Source organism: Solenopsis invicta, chromosome 9, assembly GCF_016802725.1.
Source record: "Solenopsis invicta isolate M01_SB chromosome 9, UNIL_Sinv_3.0, whole genome shotgun sequence".
NCBI lineage: Eukaryota > Metazoa > Arthropoda > Insecta > Hymenoptera > Formicidae > Solenopsis > Solenopsis invicta.
The window spans coordinates 10,074,161-10,098,070 of NC_052672.1; the positions used below are offsets into that span (position 1 = coordinate 10,074,161).

The following is a 23,910-nucleotide window of genomic DNA, read 5'->3' on the forward strand; positions in this document are numbered from 1 at the left end:
TATCTGTGTATGTGTGTGTGCGTGCGCGCGCGCGCGTGTGTGTGTGTGTGTATGGAATTTTAATATAGCTGAGAGACGCTTGTTCGAGATCCAAAAAGCTGCGCCTTCTCGGGAAATCTGCTCGTCTCGCTACGACAGAGAGTGATAATCACACAATGACTCATTCTCACTCCAGGCCGAGCCTCACGGAGCGTGACGTCCCAGCTTTGTCTACGTGTAACTCATCCCATTTTCGTTATGTAAGCGTCCGTTTACTATGCATCTAGGCTCATTAGGACTACGCGGCGGCGTCTTCGAAACTTACGCGCAATGGCAAGACGCGCTCTATGCTCAGGGTCGCCCACGCGTGCGGGAGTCAAGGAACCCGAAACTCGTGTTTTCACACTGGCGTAATTCAAACATACCGCGACTTCGACGTGTGTGTAAGAAAAAAAGAGAGAGACCTTAAGCTCACGCAATGTGAAGGATTTGGAGGAAAAAATACACGAGCTCCGATATGAAGAGCAAGAAATTGTAGAAAATGTAGAGTTGTGAGATCAACATAAAAACAATTGAAATTAATGTAAGATTATCAAATTGCATTATTGCAAATAATGAAGAAAGAGTTACTAACTTGACTAAATTTTTCAACTCGATTACATCTTGTCAGTTTAACTATTTATATATTTGACTTAAATACATAAAATACTTGAATTTTAGTTTAAGCATTTGTATATTTAACATAATTGTATATATGCTTAAGTACATAAATGCTTGAACTGAAGAAATCTAATCGAATTGAAAAATTTAGTCAAATTTATTAACAACTTTTTTCTTTAGTGTAGCTATACTTACGATAACTATATTTTTCTTTGAGAAAACAAAAGATAAATTTGAAAATGTTAAGATTTTCTTACATGTTTTCAAATCAGTTGATACTAAACTAAATTTATTAACTGTTTTCGTAAAAATTTACTGATCAGTACGATATTAAAATGCTAATTAGAATTTCCTGTAAAATAAAGGACAAAATAAAATAAAGAACAAAATTGAATTTGAGAAAGTATAAATAAATGTAAAAGATAACTATCTAAGATAAAGGACAGTCTTTTAGAATAAAAGATGTATGGTCGCCGTAGCTGTACTAGTTTCTGAACGGTAAATTTGGCTGATCAATTATACTCTTTTCGAATAGATAGATATTCATCATGCTGAATAGAGAACCGGAAAGATACGAGAGAATACGTGTACCGTTAGACTATAATTAGTTATCCGTTTGTTTCTGAAATGTAGTGTAACTCCGAGATAGACATAATAATCGTGAAAGAGTGATTACGCGGGGTTCTCGTACGAGTAAAAGTACTCGCAATTAGTCGAAAGCAACGCGATGAGCAAGCGATGTTTTCTAATAGCCAGGGGATCGATTAGCATACCGCGCGAGCATAATCGAGTTTTATCGCCGTTTAGGGACAATAGGCTATAAAGCAGTAAGTGCGAGATTGACTAACAGCAATCGCGCCGCGTCGTAACTGTAGCTCGATTTTACGCAAAGGGAACCGCAAAAAGCGCACTGACGACTTTACACGCCCTTCTCGACACGCCTGCGAGGCAAGAAAATTATCCCCTTTGAGTTCTTGACACGTGCGCGTTCGAGACAACTTGAGTTCCGAGGTTTGCCAAACAGGAAGAATTTCATCTCGTTATGCCGTTGCAACAGGTGCATTTTCACTTTCTTTCTGTTAACAATCGCGTTTCTTCGAGTGAAGTAATCGGAACCCTTCGGTAAATGAGATAGACCGCAAAAGATTTCTTACAAGTAAGATTAGCTATTATTATGAAATCAGTAAGGAAAAAAAGATAAAAAAAAACTTCATGCGATATTTAAAATAATTTTTGTATTAAATAACGTGGCAATTTTCATGTATAATTTGTTTCTTATCCAATCTTCAGAAATGATAAATATTCGTAATACTCACCAGATAAAAATATAAAGCCGCAAATACATATATCAATCAGTTTTCACATTGACAAAGATGCATAATATGTCTCGATAAATATAGTGAAGAATCGTAGCGCTGAAACTTGTAAATTTGAACGCGTAAGATATTATAGAAATTTTCGCGCTGGAAGCACACAATTCGATTTCGCAGTACTACAAACATCGTTATCTGCTCCGTTCGGCGGCTTACATTAATTAAATGCAAGCGCGAAATCGCAGGAGCGAAGGTAAAGAGAAAAGAGAGAGAGAGAGAGAGATTCGCATGCGCGCGGATCCTCAAAGAAGCGAGTACGAGCTCCTTTGAGCGTGCAAGCGTCACGCAAAGGAGCGAGTAGGAGAAGACGAAGAGGAAGAGAAGAAGCGGCGTAAGCGGAGGAAGCAGAAGAGACGATCATAATGCCGGCTCTGCTGTATAAGACAATGATACAGTTACACGATGCTCTCAGTTGTGAGTCAATCGTAAGAGGCACGACACAAGGGGGTCCATAAAACGCGAAAGTATAATGAACCGCGGCAAGGACGACACGCTAATTAGACGCCCGGCCCGGTTAATTAGAGGAACGAACGCTCGTTAATATTGCCGGAAGAAAAAAGACCTCAGAAGATAGACCGGAGCGATCTTCACTTCGTCGCGGGATGTCGATCAAGTCAGTGATCCAGTGAACACGAATCTCTCGTAGTGATCTGATACAAATCGATCTTCGCGTAAAAAGGCAGAAAAGTTTTATGCCTCTGTGACGAGGATTATTTTCGCGTTCGTATGACGTGTACACCGCGCACACCGTATCGCGATTTTTCTTGAAATACCACTTGTAATGCCGTTGGGAAGGTTTTGTTGACAATTACATTCCTCTAATCGCGACGATCGCTCATCACGTATGCGTATCTTCCCTCGAATGGACACTCTTTCAGGGACGTCTCGTGTGAATGAACCGTGATTCATAAATCGCGGATAGAATAGAACGTCAGATAACGGCTAGAAAGCAATAACTAAAGCGTTCACGTGTGTACTAATGAGGCCTGGACGGGTAAGCCAGAATTAATTGAAACGCAAATATACTTCCTCTCATGTTTTTATTGGGAATAAAGTAGGCGATCATGTCATAATAATGAGAATCATTTCTATGAAAACTGTGAAAACAGAAAGTCGCATATACCATGTGAAAGTGAAGTGAGGAGCCTTTAAAACATGAAGACTTTATTAACAGCAATGGAACGTCGGCAGGGATTTCTCGTTTTTATCATCTATCTCTTGCGATCCTGTCAAGTATCGCACTCGATTGGCCTCACGATTGATAATCAGCTTGTAATCGTCGCGAATGGTAAGTAACAATGACCGGTCGCCAGACAATACTGAATACGACAATTAAATCTAATAATTACATCACGCAGACTGTTACACGAGAGTAGCCATCGGATCCAAACTACCGGACACGGATATCTTTTCCAACGTCGCGGTCGCTAGCATTTCGGAATGCGAGGACGAGTGCTCGAAAAGGAGAAATTCCTGCAATGCTTTCGCTTTCGGGTACATAATGTCACACAAGTGCAATAGAAAATTCTAATCACGCTATATTACATAAGGAAAAAAAAAGAATTATAAGAAGCAAAATATGAAAAGTCTCAAGATTATATTACATAATTCTGGTTTCTACATGAGATTGCATATGTAACTCTTTAAAATCGTCTTTGGGTATTGATTTAGGATTGGCATGAAGGGTAACGGAACATGTGCGTTGAGTGCGAACATGCCCAAGCCTGAAGAACTACAAAGTCACGCTGATTACGATGTCTACGTGAGGAGTCAACGTTCGCCACTCTGCGAGCCAGATCGACTTTACAAGATGGGAACCGGTGGTATAAGGCAAGAAAGAAGAAACGAGACGGTGCCGACCACGATGTTCGGAAGCGGCCTTTTGGGCTCGACAGTGCCAAGTATCCTGTCATCACCGAGGTATGCGATTATCCGATTATTAATTTCAAACTGGGAACAATCCCGTCATTAGCACCTCCTTTGTTTATTCTTATCTCAGCCCCCTCGTGAGATAGATACATTTGTAATCAAGAATTCTTATATTCCGTAAAGATACGCGTATCAATTCAATGTTTCATTTTTATTAACGTATGCTGTCAAAATGCAAATCGACATTTTAAAAAAAGATTCTTTAAAATAAATGGCCCAATCGTATATTATCTTTAATCTCTATGTTTCTTTATATTTATTTATTTCATATAAAATATAATTTGGAACATTTTCTTAATGCAAAACTTACATTTTTTTTTCAAACTTGAAGACCCGTGGGTAATGTGATGCCTAACGTCAATGGCCCTTCGTATCAACAAGGATACATGCCTTCTTTCGACGACGAGCGCCGGATCAACGATATCGTTAGAAACAAAAATCCGATGTCACCCACCAGCAATCCTTTCGGGATTAACTACGCGAAAGTCGACTACAACGATCTATCATTATACTCAAACCGAAAGTCGAACTTCGGTCAAAGAACGCATTCGGACCCGAAGTACAGTCGTCCTAATTTTGACGGACCGTCCTTTCAAAATCCTTTCACCGGAATCAATCACTTGAGCTTTGAATCGAATTTAGACAACGATCTTCATTCATACAAGGCCCTCACCGTTCATAACGGACTTTTCGATGTTTTCTCGAGACCCATTTTCGTCTACGACGGAGCCTCCAAAAACAAATCCCCGACTGATTTCGGATTTTGGGACGATCACGATTCAACGAAACATCGCAATACGAATCACCTCGATAAGCATCGGCATCAAGAGTTTCTTAATAACGTGTACAAAACTTCAGGAATTATCGCGAGACCGAAACAGAACGAGTTAATCGCTGGAAATTACGATTTCCACAAAATCTCTCGTCCCACCATCAATTCTTATGGCTTCGAGACCAACGCGGCAAGAACCTCGAACGGAGGATTCAAGGATACTTCCGACTTTTGGAATCCAGGACTGTTGACGATGTTTCACAGTTTCGGGACAAGGATCCATGAAAAATCGAAACGTGAGTACTTGAATGCAATTTCGCTCGTGACCTGTCACCCGTCTTTCTCTGCCAACGCAGTTTTCCTTGCACGCAATCCGCACGCGTAATGCGTGAGCTTTCCTCAGCGCAATTCTAGCACCTCGAGAAACGGAAACGCGAATCTCTGTCTTTAACGAGGCGTACACGAAAGACCGGAGACACAAATCTTCGGACACGTGTTGCTGCAGCTACGTCGCATATGCGAGGTGCAACCTCAATTTTTCCATGCAGCAATCACACGATTGCATTATATGCTCGCGCCGCGTTCCACAAGTTGATTATCACTCTCTTACGTAAAACGACATTGTTCCGTTACATTAATTTTTCAGACATGGAATTAATTAATTTCGTATTAAATTATAAATCATGTCAAAATCATTTGACAACATCATGTACAAATTAACGAACATAATGTTTTTAGTAACTTTTGCTACTTTATAAATATGAAAAGAAAACATACATATTTTTTAAAAATAAAGTTATAATAAATATATTTTGTCACGATTTTTTTTTTTAAGAATTTGGGCGCATTTAGAAAGTGCTGCCGCACAGTGTTGTGTATCGTTAATTCATCCTAGGCTATCAACTGGTTCAACTCGACAGCTGCAGCCAACTGCCAACATATATTTATCGAATCACGTTCATCTGCAAACTACCGATTGACAAATGGCAACGGCATTGACACGGATTTTAAACTGTACGCGAATTAGCTCGTTACATTCCGTTGACTTCCGCCGTTAGCCGCTCTTATCGCACAGTTCACGCGCATCTTCTTGCTTATTGAGTTACTCAGCATAACCAGTGTTGCACTTAGATAACTTAAAATTATCTAGATAAAATTAAGATAAATTATATATACATGTCTTAGAAGAATAGATAAGGATGATTTAATTTTAATTTACATATAATAGATAACAAATAAAATTATAAATGATTTTTTCTATGTAAGTTTTTAGATAACATTGTTATTGAACAAAACAATCTATGATATAAAATCAATATATTCATATTTTTATTTCTAAATATTTATTTTAAAAAAAATTAAAGGTCTTCAAATAATTTAATCTGACAAAAAATATTTCTCTTTGCATTTGAATCAATACGCAAATAAAAATCGAAGTTAAAATATAGAAGGAATATATAACTCATATTATATGACTGACAAAATTCCTTTCCAAAGTTTTCGAATTTATAGTTTTGGAACGATTTTTACATTGCACTACTGATCTGTGCAATCTGGTCTGCGTTCCGATATATTGTGAGTACTAAAAATCTATAGTTCATTTTTTGAAAAATATTCTTATTAGAATATAAATGGTAACGTGAAAATTGAAGCTAAGGATAATACTTCATTTTCATTTCATATTATCTTAAATAATTTGAAAAAGATAACATTTTTTAAATTTAAGATAAAGATGAAATATGTTATAATAATCCATAGAAAGATAAAATAAATTATCTCTTTATATAAATGATTATCTAGCTAATTTTATATATAATAGATAACGGCAAACACTGAACATAACTAAATAATTCGATATGTTTTCCGGATTTATAAATAATAAAAGCAAAAATATAATATGTATTTAGCTAACATAATAATTACAAGTATGCGTCTTCAGGAGCGTCTAGAAATCAACAATTTTCTTACGTGAAGTTTGTCGTCCGAGCAACGACCGGCTAAAGGAAACTCGATGACTTTTCGCGATTGTGCCACCACAATACATGGCAAGTTGCACAAGGGAGAGATATAAACGCCGAGACACTACAGGACGCTCGGCTTCCGGTTCGCGTGATCTACGAGCATAAAACGCTTTTACTTTCGACAGCTAATCCCTTATTCCTGCCTGCGCTTCAAATTAAATTGCGCGTAGCCTGTCCACCCTTTTGATCAGGAATTGTTGCAATCGAATGGGCACGCCGGTTGCGACACGATTTATAAAATTTCGTCACGAATTTCTCGAGCAACCTCGAAATTCAAATTTTAACAGTCGCCGCACGAAAGTCGTAATAATTAAGCCTACCTGATTCTAGTTCAAATCGCGGAAGTACGACTTTATTAAAGTTATGGTGCTACATTAAGAGGCAGGCTGGCTGAAATAATTGAGGTAATTGTGACCCTGACGAATATCTCGAAGGACACGCGATGGCATATCCCTTCTAAAATGATGTCACTCCTCTCTGCTGTTCCTTGGCACAAAAGTTCTTTTTAACGACGGAAAAATGCAAATGGTTCCGGCAGTTGGTTTCTAGGTAGAGATCTTACGGCGAATAAGTAATAATCTCTTATATATCTCGATCGAAAATATAAAACGTTAGTAGAAAAGAATTATTAAACGAGCTGAATGAAAGATGTAACAATTTCTTTGCCAAAATATTGCACATATTGATTAAAATTGGAAAAAAATAACGCTAATCTCGAGTAAGTAAGTCAAATAAATTATAAAGATCAACTTGCAAAGTCACGTCTCTCAATTAAAAGTATATAATACATCCTGCAATTACTCAAAGCGACTCGTAAATCAATTCTACATAATTGCATAAAATACCAAATGACGATGCTCGGAAAAAGAATGAAACGCTCGCGTGTCCGTGAGCAAAGAAAAATAATAGTAAGTGGAATCATTAATGATCATGTAACGCTGACGACCCCTCCCCCGACGTGTGAGCAGTTCCTCCCACTATCCTCGCCGAAACGTTCACTTTTCTATAAAACGGCGCGAGCCCGTAATTTCTCCGTTACTTTTTGCGTGATTTTCAATTCGCGCCATTTTTCGCGCGAAGGTGCCGAAGTGTGCGACGAGTTGGGATGATTTGAACGTGAAAAATCTCTCGAGGAGAGACGCACACACCAAAATGGCTACGTCTCTCTGCGGTTCGCGGTATATCGCGAGAACAAATCGCGGCCCGAAAGAAAACTCAGTACGCTGAGGCAAGAATCGTCTTGCATACATTTGCGTCGTCGTCTCTCTTTCTATCGCGATCTCGATTCGAATGGTACGTTCACTTCGGTAAACTGAATCGTCGATCGAACGTGGGAATCATGTTGATACATCGACGATGGCTATGGACCTTTGTATTAGTCGTGATTACTCGACGGGCCACTTCGAGCTCTATAGTTATAGTGGAGGATGAGTGTTCGCGTAAGTCGGCGCGAAAAAAAGCAATTAAAAATGACTGTAAAAAGTGAAAAGTTGAAATCTCTTTTGTTTTCTTGCTACAGCGTGCTACAGAAGACTGCTGTCTGGCAAGAAGAGCTTGGATCTGCACGTCAGACGTGCCATCGAATGCGAAAGGGTCGAGGACTGCCATCGCGCTTGCGACTACGAAAAGCTTTTCACGTGTGAGGGCTTCAATTATAGGTAATCTCTTACGTATTTAATTTAACGAAATATTTAGAAAGTCAGATTCATATAGCTTATTTCTTACCCAGCAAACAAAATTAAATTCGATTGAAGTGAAAATTGCAATTTATTTCACTTTATCCGAGTTCGCGCTTTAGAATGCCGGAATATGTTTAGATTCAAATGCTTTGAAATAAATTAAAATGCGAAATGAGCTATCTATCGCTTGCTCGAGCTTGAATTCGAATGTATTCGTATCTATATTATATCATTTTTGGATTCAAAAAATCTGAAGCGCGAATTCGAAAATATCGAAATGAATTCATTTCTAGCCATTTCAATTTATTTTTGTTTGCTGCATATCACAATAACATAATTAACATATACAATTTTCCAGTATGTATATTTTGAATCATTAAATTTGAATCATTAAAGTATCATTTTTAAATGTGATTTTGATATAACGATTTGTTGTATTAGTGAAATAAAACGATCATTAGCTCTTTATTCGGTGTATTAAATTCTCAGCAGAATTCTCCTTTTTTGTGGACAATTCGGAAATGACAATTTTTTAGTTAAGTTATATTGTTGTAGCAAATGAGCGATATAATTGTTAAACTGTTTAAAAAAAAATCCATTGTATTGAAATTTATTCCTTGATGCAAACACAGTTTTGCTTCGATGACAAAACTTCTTGGATGAATTCATTGGTTCTAGATGTCTCTTTTAATCAGATATTTATAAATTTTAACTTTTGATCGGATATTTACGTAATTCAGCAAAGTCCTCGCAAAATAACCGAAAACTAATTCGCGTAACAGTTAAATGCGATTATTCACGCTTGGAATCATTTCAATGATTTTACGCGTTTCTATACACGTGCGTATATATGTAGGGTACCTATTATCAGATGCACACGCAAAATACAGTATGTACATATGCATGACCCACCGTGCGATTGCATCACGGACAATTTGATCGCACCACAATCTGTGACACGCTTCTCCGCCGAGGAGAACTATCACGCACGCGCGTCGAGAAAGTTACCGTTGTTTTTCAACATTCAATTAATATAAATCTCCGAAAGAAAAATCGCTAAAGTTGTTAATAACAAATAATTCACACGGATGACTAATTTGCTCATCACTGAGTAATTGCGCTTTTTTGTCCAAAAAGACGCAATGGCCATGGAGCGAGAGGAATGTGCGAAATGACGTCGGTGCCTTATTCTCGTATGGATTTCCATCGGGACTTTGTATCGGATCCTCAATGCGATTATTACGAGAAGGATCCGAATTGTGTGATAAATACGCCTGCGACGAGACCAACTTGGTGGAATCAACAGTCCAGACCTGGTCAATCCTATGGTCCACCTTACTCTCCTCATGCAAGACCAGATACAAGGTACAATGAATAATACCAATAAATTTACCTACGAATGATACTTAAAAAAAAAAACACTATACGTATTAGCACTATATATTAAAATTAAGTTAATATTTTTTAACTAAATTAGGTACAAGTTACGTGAAGATTCACTTAGGTAAAATTAAAAATTAACTTTAAAAAACATTATTTATATTAATTAGAAACATCGTAATTTTTAAAATTAGTTATTCTAAATAACAAAGTAATTAAAATATGAATCATCAAATTTTATATTTATTTACATATAAATTAAATTTATATGAAATAAAAATATTATTTTTATGTGGAATTGTATTTTTTCTTTTACATAGATAAAATTTTAATTTAGGACAAAAAGTTAAAATTTAAGTCATCCAATCTTGTATATTATATTATCGATCGGTACAAGAATAGAACACTTTTGCAGAAGTATAAAAATTTAGCTGTATAAATGTGAAAATAATTTTATTGAACCATTAAAATAATTATGAAGGACGATATTACGATGAGCAATGATGCAAAAAGTTTTGACATTGTAGCAAACAATTCGAGCGTCCTATATAATTATTTTAATGGCCTAACAAAATTATTTTTAGATCTGTACACAGCTAATTTTTTAGTACTTTAGCAAAAAAAAATTCTTTCCGTGTATAATCCTTGAGAAAAGCAATTATTGCTAATTATTTTATCTTTATTGTAATTATTGATATTCATAAATTCATTTTTACAAAAGAACGATAATTCACAACAAAAATGAAGGACGCTCGTTTCTCGGAAACAATTCAGCAAATTGCTTTCGTTTATCCAATTGCTCAAGCGTGAATTTAATGAGTTCCCTTCTTTTTTAACTCATCGTTATGACCAAATAGGTTTCGTTTCTAATCTATATAAATTTGACGCAAGACCCTACGTTCCGGATCGACGACCCTTGACTGGAACGCCACGGCCTTTGGATTACGATCGACGGCCCTTGAAAGATATTCCGCGACCATTCGATTTCGATCGGCGTCCTTCAAACGAAATCCCGCGGCCCGTGGATTACGCTCCTAGACCCGCGGAACATGATCGACGACCACCAGGTGTTTATGGATATCCTCAGAGCGGATTGTATGACGATACGTTTGATCGAAAGGATTATCCTCCTGATTCAATGCGGGGTGGATATCCGGCGACGAGACCAGAAGATCGTTTCGGCTATGGCGCCCGATTTCCGCCTAGACGACCCATGGATGATGATTTTTATAACAGAAACTCATGGGCGCGGTATCCAAATAGACGGATCGATTATGACATAGGTAATATTTTAAACATTTAAACCTGCTGTTCTGTTTGAATTTCGTATACTATTATTATCGTTTGAGTTAAGAAAATGAACGAAAAGCTTTAAAAAATAAAAAATTGCATAAAAAAATAACACAAATCTTAAATTAACAAATAGGGTATCGTCAAATATCAGAGAAAAAGTTTCAAAATTAAAATATTTGTAGAAATAAAATATTATACATTAGCAAGAAAATAATAAAATACTTTGGGTCAAATAGTTCCGAAAACAAAACAGCAGAGTTAAACGTGAACGATGCCTCACTTTCTTTAGAAAGAATTCTTGATGTAAAGCCAGATTCAGACCACATAAACAAACACGAACAAATACGAATGAATCACTTTGACAAATACTCGCGAAGCATGCGTTGAAATAAATTATTCAATATTTGTTCGCATTCGCTTATTTAAATCAAATTCTGATTTATTATTTATCTATACGTATACGTTTTTCGCAGGCACAAACGAAATTGGCTCCTACTTGCCGGACCATCGAAAAGATCCAACTCGCGACTGGGGTTCTTATAGCACCGTTTACGGCGGTTCTTACGGCTACGACACGAATTATGTAGGGAAGTTTGACGTACCGAAGTACTACCCGAAATCGAATACTAAACAGCTGCGTCCTTACGAAAATGATCAATTCTACGGCGAGTTTTATAATTACGGCGGCGCATTTGGATACGGCGACAATTATATACCGGCTAATCAAGATTCGCTTTACGGCGGAACCGGAAGAACCGAGGAGTGCTCCGTTCGAGCCGGTGCGGGATTCAGACTCAGCAGAGGGGTCGTTCGGAAGACATACCTGACGCCAAATCTGGATCAATGCGAGAGCCTGTGCATTAACGAGAAAAGCTACGCCTGCATGAGTTTTAGCTACAGGTACATTTTAATAATCCGTATAAGTAGAAAAATTGCAATACAATTGTCTTCAGTAATATGATGAAATTTGACATGGATTTAATTTGGTGCGACATTTAATTGTTGATTATACAATTGGACAGATACAACGTAGCACCCACAGATCCTACGGACAATTGTCTTCTTAGCGATGTTTCGTACAAAGATCTCAACTTCTACATTGACCTCGAGCCAGATCGTGATTACGATATTTACGCCATGGTGACCAATTCGAGAACATGCGGCACGAAGAGAGAACCGAGCTCGCATCCTCCAGACGGTATAATTTCATTGAAATAACTTTATCGTGAATTACTCTTTTAATATAAATGCATTTAATCAAAATCATTTTTGATGTATTATTCCGTATTTTCTAAACTTTACTTAGAGGTTAAATAAAACTGTCTTTCAAATAATGCAACTTATTGTCTCGAGCGTTGCATTACTGACCCGATTGCGTTACCATACGTTATGCGTTCCGCTTTGTGTTTGCGGTAACAACTAAAACCGACAAACTACAATGAATTTGCTTGTCTCTTTCTCTCTCTTTCTCTCCCAGTTTTATAGAATTCGCAAGAATAATGAAAACATTTTCTTTATGAAACTTTTTTAGAGTGTTTTTGGAGAGTCAGAAGCGGATTCGGCATGCCCACGGACGTCGTTAGAAAATCGCTAATAGCCGACAATCTAGGCGGGTGTCAAGCAGAATGCATGACAACGCAAGACTTTATGTGTAGAAGTTTCGCGTTCAAGTAAGTCAAAGTCGACAGTAAACTAAGTTTTTAAATAAAGTATCGGCTTACATATTACAAAAATATTTTAGATACGGCTTGGAACAAGAACGATCAGATTTAACTAACTGTTATCTAAGCGATTGGCCGTCGCAAGATATCAATCCTACCCATATGCCGGACATGGACGGCGCAGAGTTATACGAAAGAGGCAGCTTTGGCAGAGGATGCGAACCTTACGCTGTACCGTTTTTCAATATGGGACGGTTTAATGGCAAACAAGGAAACGAAGGTAAGACATATCGATCATATGCATGTTGAATACGTCAAATATTTCTTGTCATTCTATAATTGTAGTCAAATGTTATGAATAAATCTTGTTGCAGTATGCTATTCTGGATATACTAAGCCGTGTAAGTTAACACCCTATGCTGTTCTCTCGGCAACGTATGTAAATTCGGAACAGGACTGTCGGCATAAGTGCTCGAGAATGAGAGAAGCCGGTTCAAATCCTTGCATGTCCTATAGTTACAAGTAAGCCAACGCTAAGAAAATTTTTGAATTTTTTAAAATTTAATATTATATAATTAAAACGTGCATGTTTATAATATACAATTATAAATCGAAATTTATTTTTAAACGTGATTTAAGCAAAATCAATAACAAAATAAAATTAAATATTGTTTATTATTGTAAACAAAATAAATTGACTATAAAATGAGTCAAAAACGAACATAAAATTACAACATGTTAGTTAATCAAATTAAATATATCAACTCGAAATAACATGTGTAGCGAAATAAGTTTCGACTTTATACTTGGTCTTTTTCTGTCGCAGTTGTATAAATATACATATAACGCAGAAACAAATATAATAAAAGATATAAGAACGAAGTTAATTTGGGATTAGCAAACAATAATATAGTCAAATGAAATTAATGGAGTCTCACTTGATGTGTGACTTATTTATGAATTATATCAAAGTAGTCTACTATAAATTAATTTAGTTAGTGATTGTTCTTTTATTTTTAATAGTTTATTTATAATAATTATATTTGATAATCATTCATACTATAAACCATTAATTAGTATATTATGTTTGTTAGTCCGGTAATAAATTAACTTCGTTCTTATTTTATCATATTTGTTTCTGCGTTAAATATTTGTACAATTGTAATTGAAGAAGACTAAGCAAAGCCGAAACTTGTCTCGCTACACGTATGTTATTTCAAATTGACATTAAATTTGATTAACTGTCATCTTGTAATTTTGTGCTTGTTTTTTGCCCACCTTACAGCTGCCAAATAATAAAACGATTGCTTTATTCCTTTATATTAAAAATAATTTATTGCCTTTAATTCTTATTAATGCATTAATAAGTTAATATCACTTTTTATCTCCAGGCTCACTACGCATGGCACAGAAGAAAATTGTTTACTCAGTGACGTACCTATAAGGGACTTGCGACCGGGTCTGGATTATACATATGATGACAATCATGTTCTTTATTCATGGAAAGACCTGGATCCTTATTGCATGACCCCAGGTTATTTACACGATGATGATCACGTGTTTGGCGGACCAAACCCGTTAAAGCCACAACTTCCGGATCATTTGCGGCCCGATTTTCCCGGCAGGTATCCCGGTACGAGACCCGATGATATTTATATCGATCCAAGACCTTTCTTTACCAAACCGGGTGGATATGGCATGAGACCGTTTGATCCTGATAGACCTGATCCTAGCAAACCATATCCTCCTGGTAGTTATGGATATGGCAGTTACGGCGGAGACGGTGGATTCGGATCTCTTTACCGTAAGTGGACTTGGCAATTACGAACTTTTTATTCGTAAAATTTCATCAAAGTTGGATCTAATTAATTTTTTTCTATATCAGCGGATGAATACTCGACCTTCAGTTACTACACGGTAAATGGTTATCCGTGCAAGAAAGGTACAAAGTGCGAAAAAAATAAAATCGCTGGATTTTGGGGTTGTGAGACCGAAGGAGATGGATTCGACAGCTGGGACTATTGTTGCGCGCCGACTCATCATTGCGGCTTTTCGGAAGGATATCATTATCCATGGTATATTATTACAATGCGATATAACGATACATCACAGCGCTAGAAATGTGCAAACTATTTAAATGCGAATCGAATTGAATCAAGTAATTTGAATTTGAATCCAAATTATTCGAAAATTTCGAATCGAAGAGATTCAAGTATGAATCATATATATTAACAATTTTAAAATTATATCATATAATCAATATTACTTTTTGTACAATATAGAAATCTTTTGTTACACTTATGTATTAATATTTAACTTAAAACACACACAATAATTATGTTAATTAAAAGTTATGCTTCAACGATTCGATTCGATTAAATTCGAATTCGAACAAAGAAATGAAATTCGATTCGATGCCAAAAAGTTCTGATTTATTTTTACATCTCGAGCGCAACATGCTTTTGTTTTTCTCTTAATTCTAATTTCACTCTAACTTTTACCACCAGCCTCATTTCACGTGTTAACACTACTTATGTTAGATACGTGATCAAAAAAAAAATTATTTAAAAAATTTTTTAAATTTTTAATAGAAAACTGTAAATCGAAAAGATAGCGTTAAAAATAAATCCATTGCAGGTGCTACGTTGGAATGTCGGAGGATCAATGGCGTCCTTGCAGCGAAAAGTACCATCCCTATCTCCCGAGTCCACGACCGATTCGGCCGATGATTGGTAGTGAAGATCGCTACGATCAACCCAGTCGTCCGTACGATCCCGGTAGACACTGGCCGATCACGTACTTGCATCGAGAGCCACCACCGAATTGCACGGACTCGCTCGCGTCCGCCGACAACAGCGGAAATCGTCGTTCGAACGAAACAACAATCTCGACCACGATCGAAACACCGAGGAGCACCACCGTGATCGTCAAGAGCGATGAAAACAGCACCACGGTCGCGAGCAAAACGCGCCGGCGACGGTTACGAGTGCGCACAGCCAACGACACGCGGAACGATCGTAATGCGATCTTCTCGCGAAATATCGGCGCACAGATCGTGACGAATGACGCTATACGGACTCGCGAGAAACAGACGAACCGGGATCGCGCCGGGAAAATCCAGCGAGTTTCAAGACCGACGACGAACATCGAGCCGTCGTCTGCCACAAAAACCGTTGCGTTCGTGACGACGAATTACGTCGACGATGCGCAATTCGAAGAAACGAAAAATAACGACGGAATGATCAGAGTGCCTCTAATCGCGCCAAATAAATCACTGCCAGCAACGGGAGCTTGACTATCCATGGCGAAGCCATGGTCCCGCCATCAGAAAAGCGATTCAAATCGGGACGATATCGCTTGAAAGTCAAAATTTGAACAAGATAAGTCGCGAGAGACAGTTCAGGATAACTAAAATATAATGCTAACGATACGTTTATTTGAGAGATATGAAAGTTATATTTATAATCGAGTTAATTAATGATAATTAGTCTTGTAATGTACAGTTATATGCGTAGCTCCTAAATATACAAATATAAAATTGATTTTTGCTAATAACTCAAAAACGTCAATGTCCGTATTATCGCGCTTAAAATTTGGGATTAGATCGTTACATAATATGGGGCAATCAAACCCGGATTATACCTACGGTTCGGTGATAGCACAACGTACAGTTTAAATTACTTCTGGGAATGAATGTCGTAAGCCTTTGAATGTCAGGTTGTCTTGCGGCGTTGAGTTTTGTATCATACTTGTTACCCACGATCTTACCGTTGTCTTAATTCTTAATACTATGCTATGATTCAAAAATGGAGCAAAAAATGTTAATTCGTTAGCGTTAGCAAACATTTAATTTTATTTTCTTTCATTTTCGAATCGCAGTGCGACACTAACACAACATTAATAGGATCGCGTATAGCAAATGTTTTAATGTACAAAACTCCATGCTATGTGGCAGCCTGACAAAGATCTAAGGCATTAATTTCCGTCATTTGTATATTGTACTGTTACTAAATCGCGAGTACAATCCGGTTTCTTTTTAATTGCCGTTGCAAAATGCGGAACTGCATCTAACTCCTCGCAAATTAAAATGATGATAAAAATTGAAATACTTCCTTATTCTTACATTTACAAACTATTCTAGATTTTCAACCGCGAAACTGTTCGAATAATAAGTTCCCTAAAGAAAGAGATCTAGTGAGATGTTTCATCAATAACTGATGATATTTCATCAGTTAACTGATGAAATATTAGTTACTGATATAGTAATCAATTTATTGAAACACTATTAGTTCTTTTTCATAAGGGTTGTCCTATCGTGATTCGTAATTGTACTTAATTTAAGTACTTAATCGTTTAAAAATTAATTGTAAAAAAAATTTATACAATAAAGAATTATTATCATATCTCTGTATATTGACTTTTTACTATAATCAGAGATATTTTTAGAGTTAAAACGTTCATAAGGGATTGTCACTGCAATAACATTGTAATTGCAAATATCACCGATATGCTAATTACAAGCTTGTATTTTGTTTGCGCGATCTAGTGACAAAGATAATTTCTAATTCCTGCATAGATTCTTAAAACATTTTTTTGAGACTCTATGCTTCTCGTCTATTGTCTCCAATCGTAAACATTTGTATCCTTTAAAAAAATTTTACGAAATATTACAAATAATGACACATGATTTTTCAAGTATTTTCTTTGACTTTTAATTTTTATCAGCTTGAATAGGAAATGTAAAGATTGTATTTAGCCTACGAGATATTTCAAAACAGTGTTTTTATTTGTTGTTAAGTAATCCTACTACAAGATAGTAGGGATTTCCGACATTATCAGACAACACAGCTCACGACGTCAAGATAACGTTCCCGCTCCTTTTTATCCGTATTGACTCAGTACCTTTGGAGGCATGCGCGTTTTGTCCCAGTCGCTCTCCGTTCGTGCCGTAAGTCGGTCAGTTGGTCCGTATAGTCGGGCGCACGATCGTGCAACGCCATGTCACTTCGGAATGAGAATTACACCGTTGACATAGGAGGTAAATCAATAGTCATTGTGCAGAACTATCAGTTTTGTATAATATTATGCAATCATCTTGCCTCTGTCTTGTGTAACAAACAATACGTAATTGTTGGCGGTTAAATAATTCCAATCATGTTTACACAATTGTGTAATTATATTCAATAACGAATTTTTGAAATCGATTTTTTCGAAAGTGAAATTTCGTGCATAAAAAAATATTGTGTAAATTTTTTATTTAGTTTTAGACCATCCTCTAAGTATCAGAGATTAATCGTATTTAAAATAACATTATTTGAAATAAAAAAAATTTATAAAATAGTTATTTAGTATTTATTATTTTAAATAATTCTTATTATAAAATATAAAATATTATAAATATAAAATATTTCTTATGATCTATTTCTCATATTCTACTTTAAATAAAAAAAAAAAATTATTTAAATTTAAATAAGTATTTTAAATAAGTTTTTTTCTGGTTAATTTCGATTGGATTTGGTTTACTGAAATCAGAAAACAAAAATCTGTATAGTAAAAACAAATGATTTAATGATTTTATAAATTTTTACAAAACCCAAAGCTAAAAATGCTAAATTAACAGCTATTTTTCACCTCTATTTTGAATTACGATGTCACTTCGAATACCAAAAGAGAAAACAAATTACGTACTGGATCTATTTTTCTTAGAATCGGAAAAACATAACGATAAGGTCGATTTATCTGCTATTGCTCAGGATGACTTTGTGTCAGAAAGATTTTTTCCTTGGAAGGTGAAGACAATAGGAGGATTCTAACGAATTGAATATAAATGCTACGCAACTAGAACGCGTATACAACACGTTCAAGATGAAAATGTAACTGTGCAATGTTTGGACCAATTATAAGACGGATGTTTATCAAGTTTAACACGTCTTTACCGTTGTCTGCACCGGAAAGATTATTTTCTTGTAGCAACTTTATCATGAAACCGAATTGAAGGAGCATAAAAGATGCTAATTTTGAGATGCATGTTTTAATTAAAGCTAATAAAAAATTCTATTAAAGAGATATTCATACATACTATTGTACAGTTATAGCTAAATATGTGAAAATACTTAATGTTCAAATTTAAATAAACAAAATCATAAAAAACTATTTGAAATGTATTTGAAATTGTTATTTAAAATACATATTTCTTATTTTATATTTTAAATAAATCGTATCAGTTATTTTATCGATCTCTGTTAAACACATACATATATCTTATTTTAATGTTTTCTTTTTGTTATAAAGAAAAATAAAATTGTTCACATACATTGATATAAATATCTATTTATCAATATCTAAATATTTGAAGCTTATTAGCCCTACTCTTGCTATACAAATTTTTTGTATGTAAAATTCGAGGGGAAATTCACAGCCGGCATTGGTGTACAAAATTTCGGCAGTGGACTGCCGAAAAAAGTAAACAGTGACTTATAATATTGACGGCATTGTCGTCAGTGGTTGGGGAGTGGTGAGCTCACTTCAGAGTCGGTTTTTCGATCATGGGGTTGAGCACAAAAATTTTTGAATACTTCGGGAAAGCTTTAGAATTCTTGTGCAGGCATTGGCGTATGATAATGGGCACGCGGTAGTGTTCATAATTGCCTTAATTTTAATATAGGATTGACGGCATTGTAGGCATTGACTAACAATAAGCAGTGTACAAAAATGTCGGCAGTGTTTTACAGCAATGCCAAAAATCGGCATTGGTGTACAAAATTTTGGGTTGTGAATTCCCCCTCGGTAAAATTACTTTTTTTTCATTATATCATTATTTATTGGAATGCTCTAATTAATAATTAACATACGTCAATGACTAATACAATAGCTAATAAAAAATAATATACAATCAAAAAGTTATTTGAAAATAAAATCAGAAATTAAAAAATATTTTCTCTTGCTCTGAAAATATATTGCTTTACAATCTCTAATTTTCATATCACTTTCCTTACAGATATGCGAATAAAATATAAAGATAAAAACGAAACCTTCACGGAGGACCGCCTAACTAGCAAAGAGCCTATCGGGCAATTCAAAGCATGGTTCGAGGAGGCCTGCAATGCTCCGCAAATTATGGAGCCCAACGCGATGTTTCTCGCAACAGCAACGAGGTAAAATTTCCTTTTGACTTTTCAATTTTTAAATACATGGTTTCGTAATAAAATCAGTTGTAAACACGTATTGTTATGTGTATTATAATTATGTAGAAAGACAAAACGTTCGGAACTGGCATTGTTCTATAATTCACTATTTAATGGAAGTACTTGTCGCTAAAAAAAAAAATAAGAATTTAACTCGTATGCTAATAGGGTGCAAGAAAATCGCGCAACTAATTGCTAATACACTCATGTTTCATGCGAAAATGATTTCAGAGACGGCGTACCGTCCGTGCGCGCAGTGTTGCTGAAAGGCTTCGGCACGGAAGGTTTCAAGTTTTACACGAATTACGATAGCAGGAAAGCCCACGAACTAGTGAGTTTATATCGTGTTTAATTTATATTCATATGATACCAAACAGACGAAGAAATTCTGTACCATTTGATTTTATTTACAGGCAGAAAATCCACACGTAGCCCTGACTTTTTACTGGGAATCTCTTAGACGAAGTGTACGCCGTTTCTTTACATTTGATTTTATCTATATTCTAAACTTTCTGCAATAGAATTATTTCTTACAATAGCGCTTTAACATTAGAATCACCGATGTCATTTTGGTTCCGTTGGTAACTTTATTTTTTCAATGTTTTTGTATTAACTGCTATAATACAGAATAGTTTGAAAATGTGTGAGAATACAAATAACATCTCAATACAAAAACATTTTCTTTTTTATTGAAATTATCATCGAAACCACAGCGCCGGTGACTCAAGTGTTAATCAATTCTTCCGTCATAATCATTTTATTAACTTCTACGATTATTTTAGATACGTATCGAAGGCATCGCGAAGAAAACATCGGCGGAAGACTCGGATCGTTATTTCCAAAGTCGACCGTATGCGAATCAGATTGGGTCTATGGCCAGCAAGCAAAGCAGTGTAATAGCTAGCAGACAGACTCTAATTGTGAAAGAAAGGGAGCTGTTGGCGAAATTCCCAGAAAATCAGGTTGAGAGACCCGCCTGTTGGTAGGTAACATTATAATAATAAAATAATCAACAGTAAATAAAAAAACTAATTATCAGTGAATTGTGAAATTAAATGCGCGCGCGTAAAGCGCTGACGTTAAAGTTTTTCTCAAATAATAATTTTGAATATAAAGTTTCGTACACAAGAAACATCCATGTATAAAAGCAAAGAAGACTAACACTCTTGTGCGATGGGCATACTGCCATTTAGTTTGACAAATAGCACACTGTCGCTTCGTTTCGCAAAGCTATAATATATTTATTATCTCCGACAGGCCGTGGATTAATAGCTCTACCACGTGTATAATTTCCAAATTGAAATCATCGTTTATTTATAAAGATTATATATACAATACACTATTTCAGGGGCGGTTATCTCGTTATACCACATTCCGTGGAATTCTGGCAAGGTCAGAGCGATCGTCTGCACGATAGAATTCGTTTCAGACGTCCAAAAACGAATGAAAAAATAGACAATATTCTCATACACAAAGGAGAGGCTGGATGGGTATACGAGAGACTCTCGCCATAAAAAAAAATTACAAATATTTTATTGACGCAAAGAAGAGCAAGAGAATTAACAATTTTTGTGTATAAGAAGAGAATCACACCGCAGAAGCGGTCACTCTTCTGCAGGTGATTGCTGCAACATTCCAAGTCGATACCTCATAGTATTACGAAGACAATAATGTTATACATCAGATTTGTGACGTTCTCGAACATCGATTTTCCTCGTGAGTTTCAGAATTTCTCTGTTAACTCCTAAAATGTGTATAGTTATTATTGTTAAGCCGGTGATAAGGAAATATATTTAAAAGTTAAAATATATTAGAAGTTTTAATAAAAGCTTTAAAAACTTTAAAATTAAATCATTAATGACCATCTTGACTTCTCCACACCGACTCAACGTCGAAGTACCCGTCCTTCAAGACGATATTCTCAAATTGTCTCATTCCACCACCCACGCCAAAATAGTAGGTTTTTCCAGCGACAAATCTAACAGAAATCACTCATTTCTAAATTGAAGTTTTGATATATAAATAAGATATCAGAGCGATCTAATGTACTCACACAGCGCCATCGGCTTTTAGCTTTGTCTTGAAAATTTCGTACAATTTTTTATGATTGTCCGGATTATAGATTGTTTCGCTCGTGAAGATGTAATCATATTTTTTACTTTCATCGAGTAACGTCGCGAGAGAAGCCCAATCCCCGGCATAAAATTCGCATCTCGTCGTTATAATCGTACGATCGTCAAAATTTGACGTCACGTTCGGAATGGTCGCGAATTTTAGCACTTCTGCGTTCTACAAAAATTATTTTGTTAATCGCGGCTCACTTTTCAATGCGACAATCATACGAATTATACGAACATAATCTTGGAAATGGACTATGGCATTTTTGCGAAGAGACAAAAGACCAATTAATCCAGCGCCGCATCCTAAATCCATGATAAGTTTATCTTTCAATTCGATTTCTTTCTCCAGTATGTACTTGCCCAAATCAAATGTACATTCCCAAATTTTTAAGCCGCCTTAATTGTACAATTAAATTTTAATATATAACAGTTATTATTTATTATATTAATTATTAATATAATTAAATTAATTATTTATATAATTATGCAATCTAATTATTGATATAATTAATATTTAATAGAGTTACGTATCATTTATTATTTTATAATTATTCAATTATTTAATATGCAATTCATAATTTAATTTTTACGCGTGAATTAATGAAATTTCGAGAATTCGAATAAAATTTAAGTTATCAGCGATTCCTAAAGAAACATTAAACAAATTTTATCCAAAAATCACCTTCGTATTTTGCTGGAATGAGATCGGAATGTTTCGACTCAGCCTCAACTATTATCTTACAATTTTGATCAGTTAAATCCTGAGTTATTTTATCAGAGCGGATCAATTTTAAATTACAATCAGGAAATACTTCGGTCTCTGTATAATAATCAGCCTCATATTTCGCTTCAATTTGTTCGGATGTTATTTCAAGTTTGAAGGCGGGAATCCATTTTAATCTGTCCTTCTGCTCGCTGTCTTCTAAAATTATTTTAATATATTCATTCGCGGTTATATATTGATTTTATGAAAACTAAAAAAATGCGAATTGAATGTTCGCGGGAAATAATTTTATATTGGTCTAACCTCAAATTACGAACAGGCACGTGTCTCTAAACTTATCACAAAAATATGATTAGTCATACCTTCAAGAGTATCAGCTGTATCTTCCGCAAATCTAAATTTAAACATTTTTTGCTAAGTTTGAATCAGACTCAAAGTTCGAGGACTCTCTGGTTTGAATTGTAAAAATAGAAAGCTACGCGTGTGGTAAACAAAGAGATCATATACCCTTGATGGTAACGTTAAAGTGTAATTTGAAATATGTATACACCAGAGCGAAAACTGAGTCCGTTCGCTAGCGCCTATATGTGCACAGAACGTGCACTTTTAGAACTACGTAGCCACGGATCCTGTAGATAACGTCCACGATTTTTTGGATTTCTCCCGTACTATATCCACGATTTTGTGATTTTGTTTTGTGCTACGTACACGATCTCATAGTTAGAGAGAAGGATTCTCTGCTCATAATAAAGGAGGGAGCACAGACTCTTGCATAACACATAATACATAACGCATAAGAGAATTAGCCAGAGTCCTTCATTTTGATGCTAAAAAGGAAAGGCCCAAGCATAGCTGCATAACCGTGCGCAGAAAGAAAGTGATTAGTCCATTTACTGATGCATGTATTAATGAACCAATTTCCATATGCATGTGGTTATGCAGCTATGCAAGAGTCTATGCTCCGGCTTAAAGAAATCTGATTAATTTTCTTACGCATAATATATTAAGTGTTATATATATAAATCTGTGTCTAATAAAACTAGAAAAATTACGTCTTACAAGTTAGCAGCAGAATAAAGTGAGAAGAAATAATAAAAACTAATTTTTTTATATGTTGCTTATTTGTTATAAAGTT

At 35.5% G+C, this 23,910-nt stretch overlaps 4 protein-coding genes across 6 annotated transcripts in view; 2 read left to right on the plus strand and 2 right to left on the minus strand.

The window, feature by feature from the left end:
- Nucleotides 1–23,910, minus strand: part of LOC120358716 — a 255,925-nt gene that overhangs the window by 228,152 nt on the left and 3,863 nt on the right. The window lies entirely within an intron of this gene.
- On the plus strand, nt 845–17,445 carry LOC105196162. 2 transcript variants are annotated; one of them, XM_039453804.1, is made up of 16 exons: nt 845–3,006; nt 3,187–3,300; nt 3,371–3,506; nt 3,684–3,932; nt 4,273–5,009; nt 8,254–8,392; nt 9,551–9,778; nt 10,685–11,076; nt 11,560–11,986; nt 12,109–12,284; nt 12,618–12,756; nt 12,828–13,027; nt 13,122–13,269; nt 14,139–14,551; nt 14,633–14,822; nt 15,385–17,445. In XM_039453804.1, exons 2-16 carry the CDS (start codon nt 3,189–3,191, stop codon nt 16,040–16,042), a joined length of 4,344 nt encoding a protein of 1,447 aa, XP_039309738.1. In that variant the 5' UTR covers nt 845–3,006; nt 3,187–3,188; the 3' UTR covers nt 16,043–17,445. The 2 variants fall into 2 exon arrangements, with proteins under 2 accessions (XP_039309738.1, XP_011160238.2); XM_011161936.3 differs by having other exon boundaries at nt 845–3,300.
- LOC105193781 (pyridoxine/pyridoxamine 5'-phosphate oxidase) lies at nt 17,644–21,777 on the plus strand. Its single transcript, XM_026137091.2, has 6 exons — nt 17,644–17,785; nt 19,745–19,901; nt 20,163–20,262; nt 20,345–20,398; nt 20,714–20,913; nt 21,280–21,777. The coding sequence occupies exons 1-6, from the start codon at nt 17,746–17,748 to the stop codon at nt 21,443–21,445; spliced, it is 717 nt and encodes a 238-aa protein (XP_025992876.1). The 5' UTR covers nt 17,644–17,745; the 3' UTR covers nt 21,446–21,777.
- Nucleotides 21,448–23,319, minus strand: LOC105193780 (histidine protein methyltransferase 1 homolog). Of its 2 annotated transcripts, none has more exons than XM_011158360.3 (6): nt 23,138–23,319; nt 22,734–22,970; nt 22,287–22,447; nt 21,985–22,220; nt 21,794–21,909; nt 21,448–21,675 (listed from the first exon to the last, which is right to left on the minus strand). In XM_011158360.3, exons 1-6 carry the CDS (start codon nt 23,181–23,183, stop codon nt 21,605–21,607), a joined length of 867 nt encoding a protein of 288 aa, XP_011156662.1. In that variant the 5' UTR covers nt 23,184–23,319; the 3' UTR covers nt 21,448–21,604. The 2 variants fall into 2 exon arrangements, with proteins under 2 accessions (XP_011156662.1, XP_011156661.1); XM_011158359.3 differs by having other exon boundaries at nt 22,734–22,973; nt 23,138–23,318.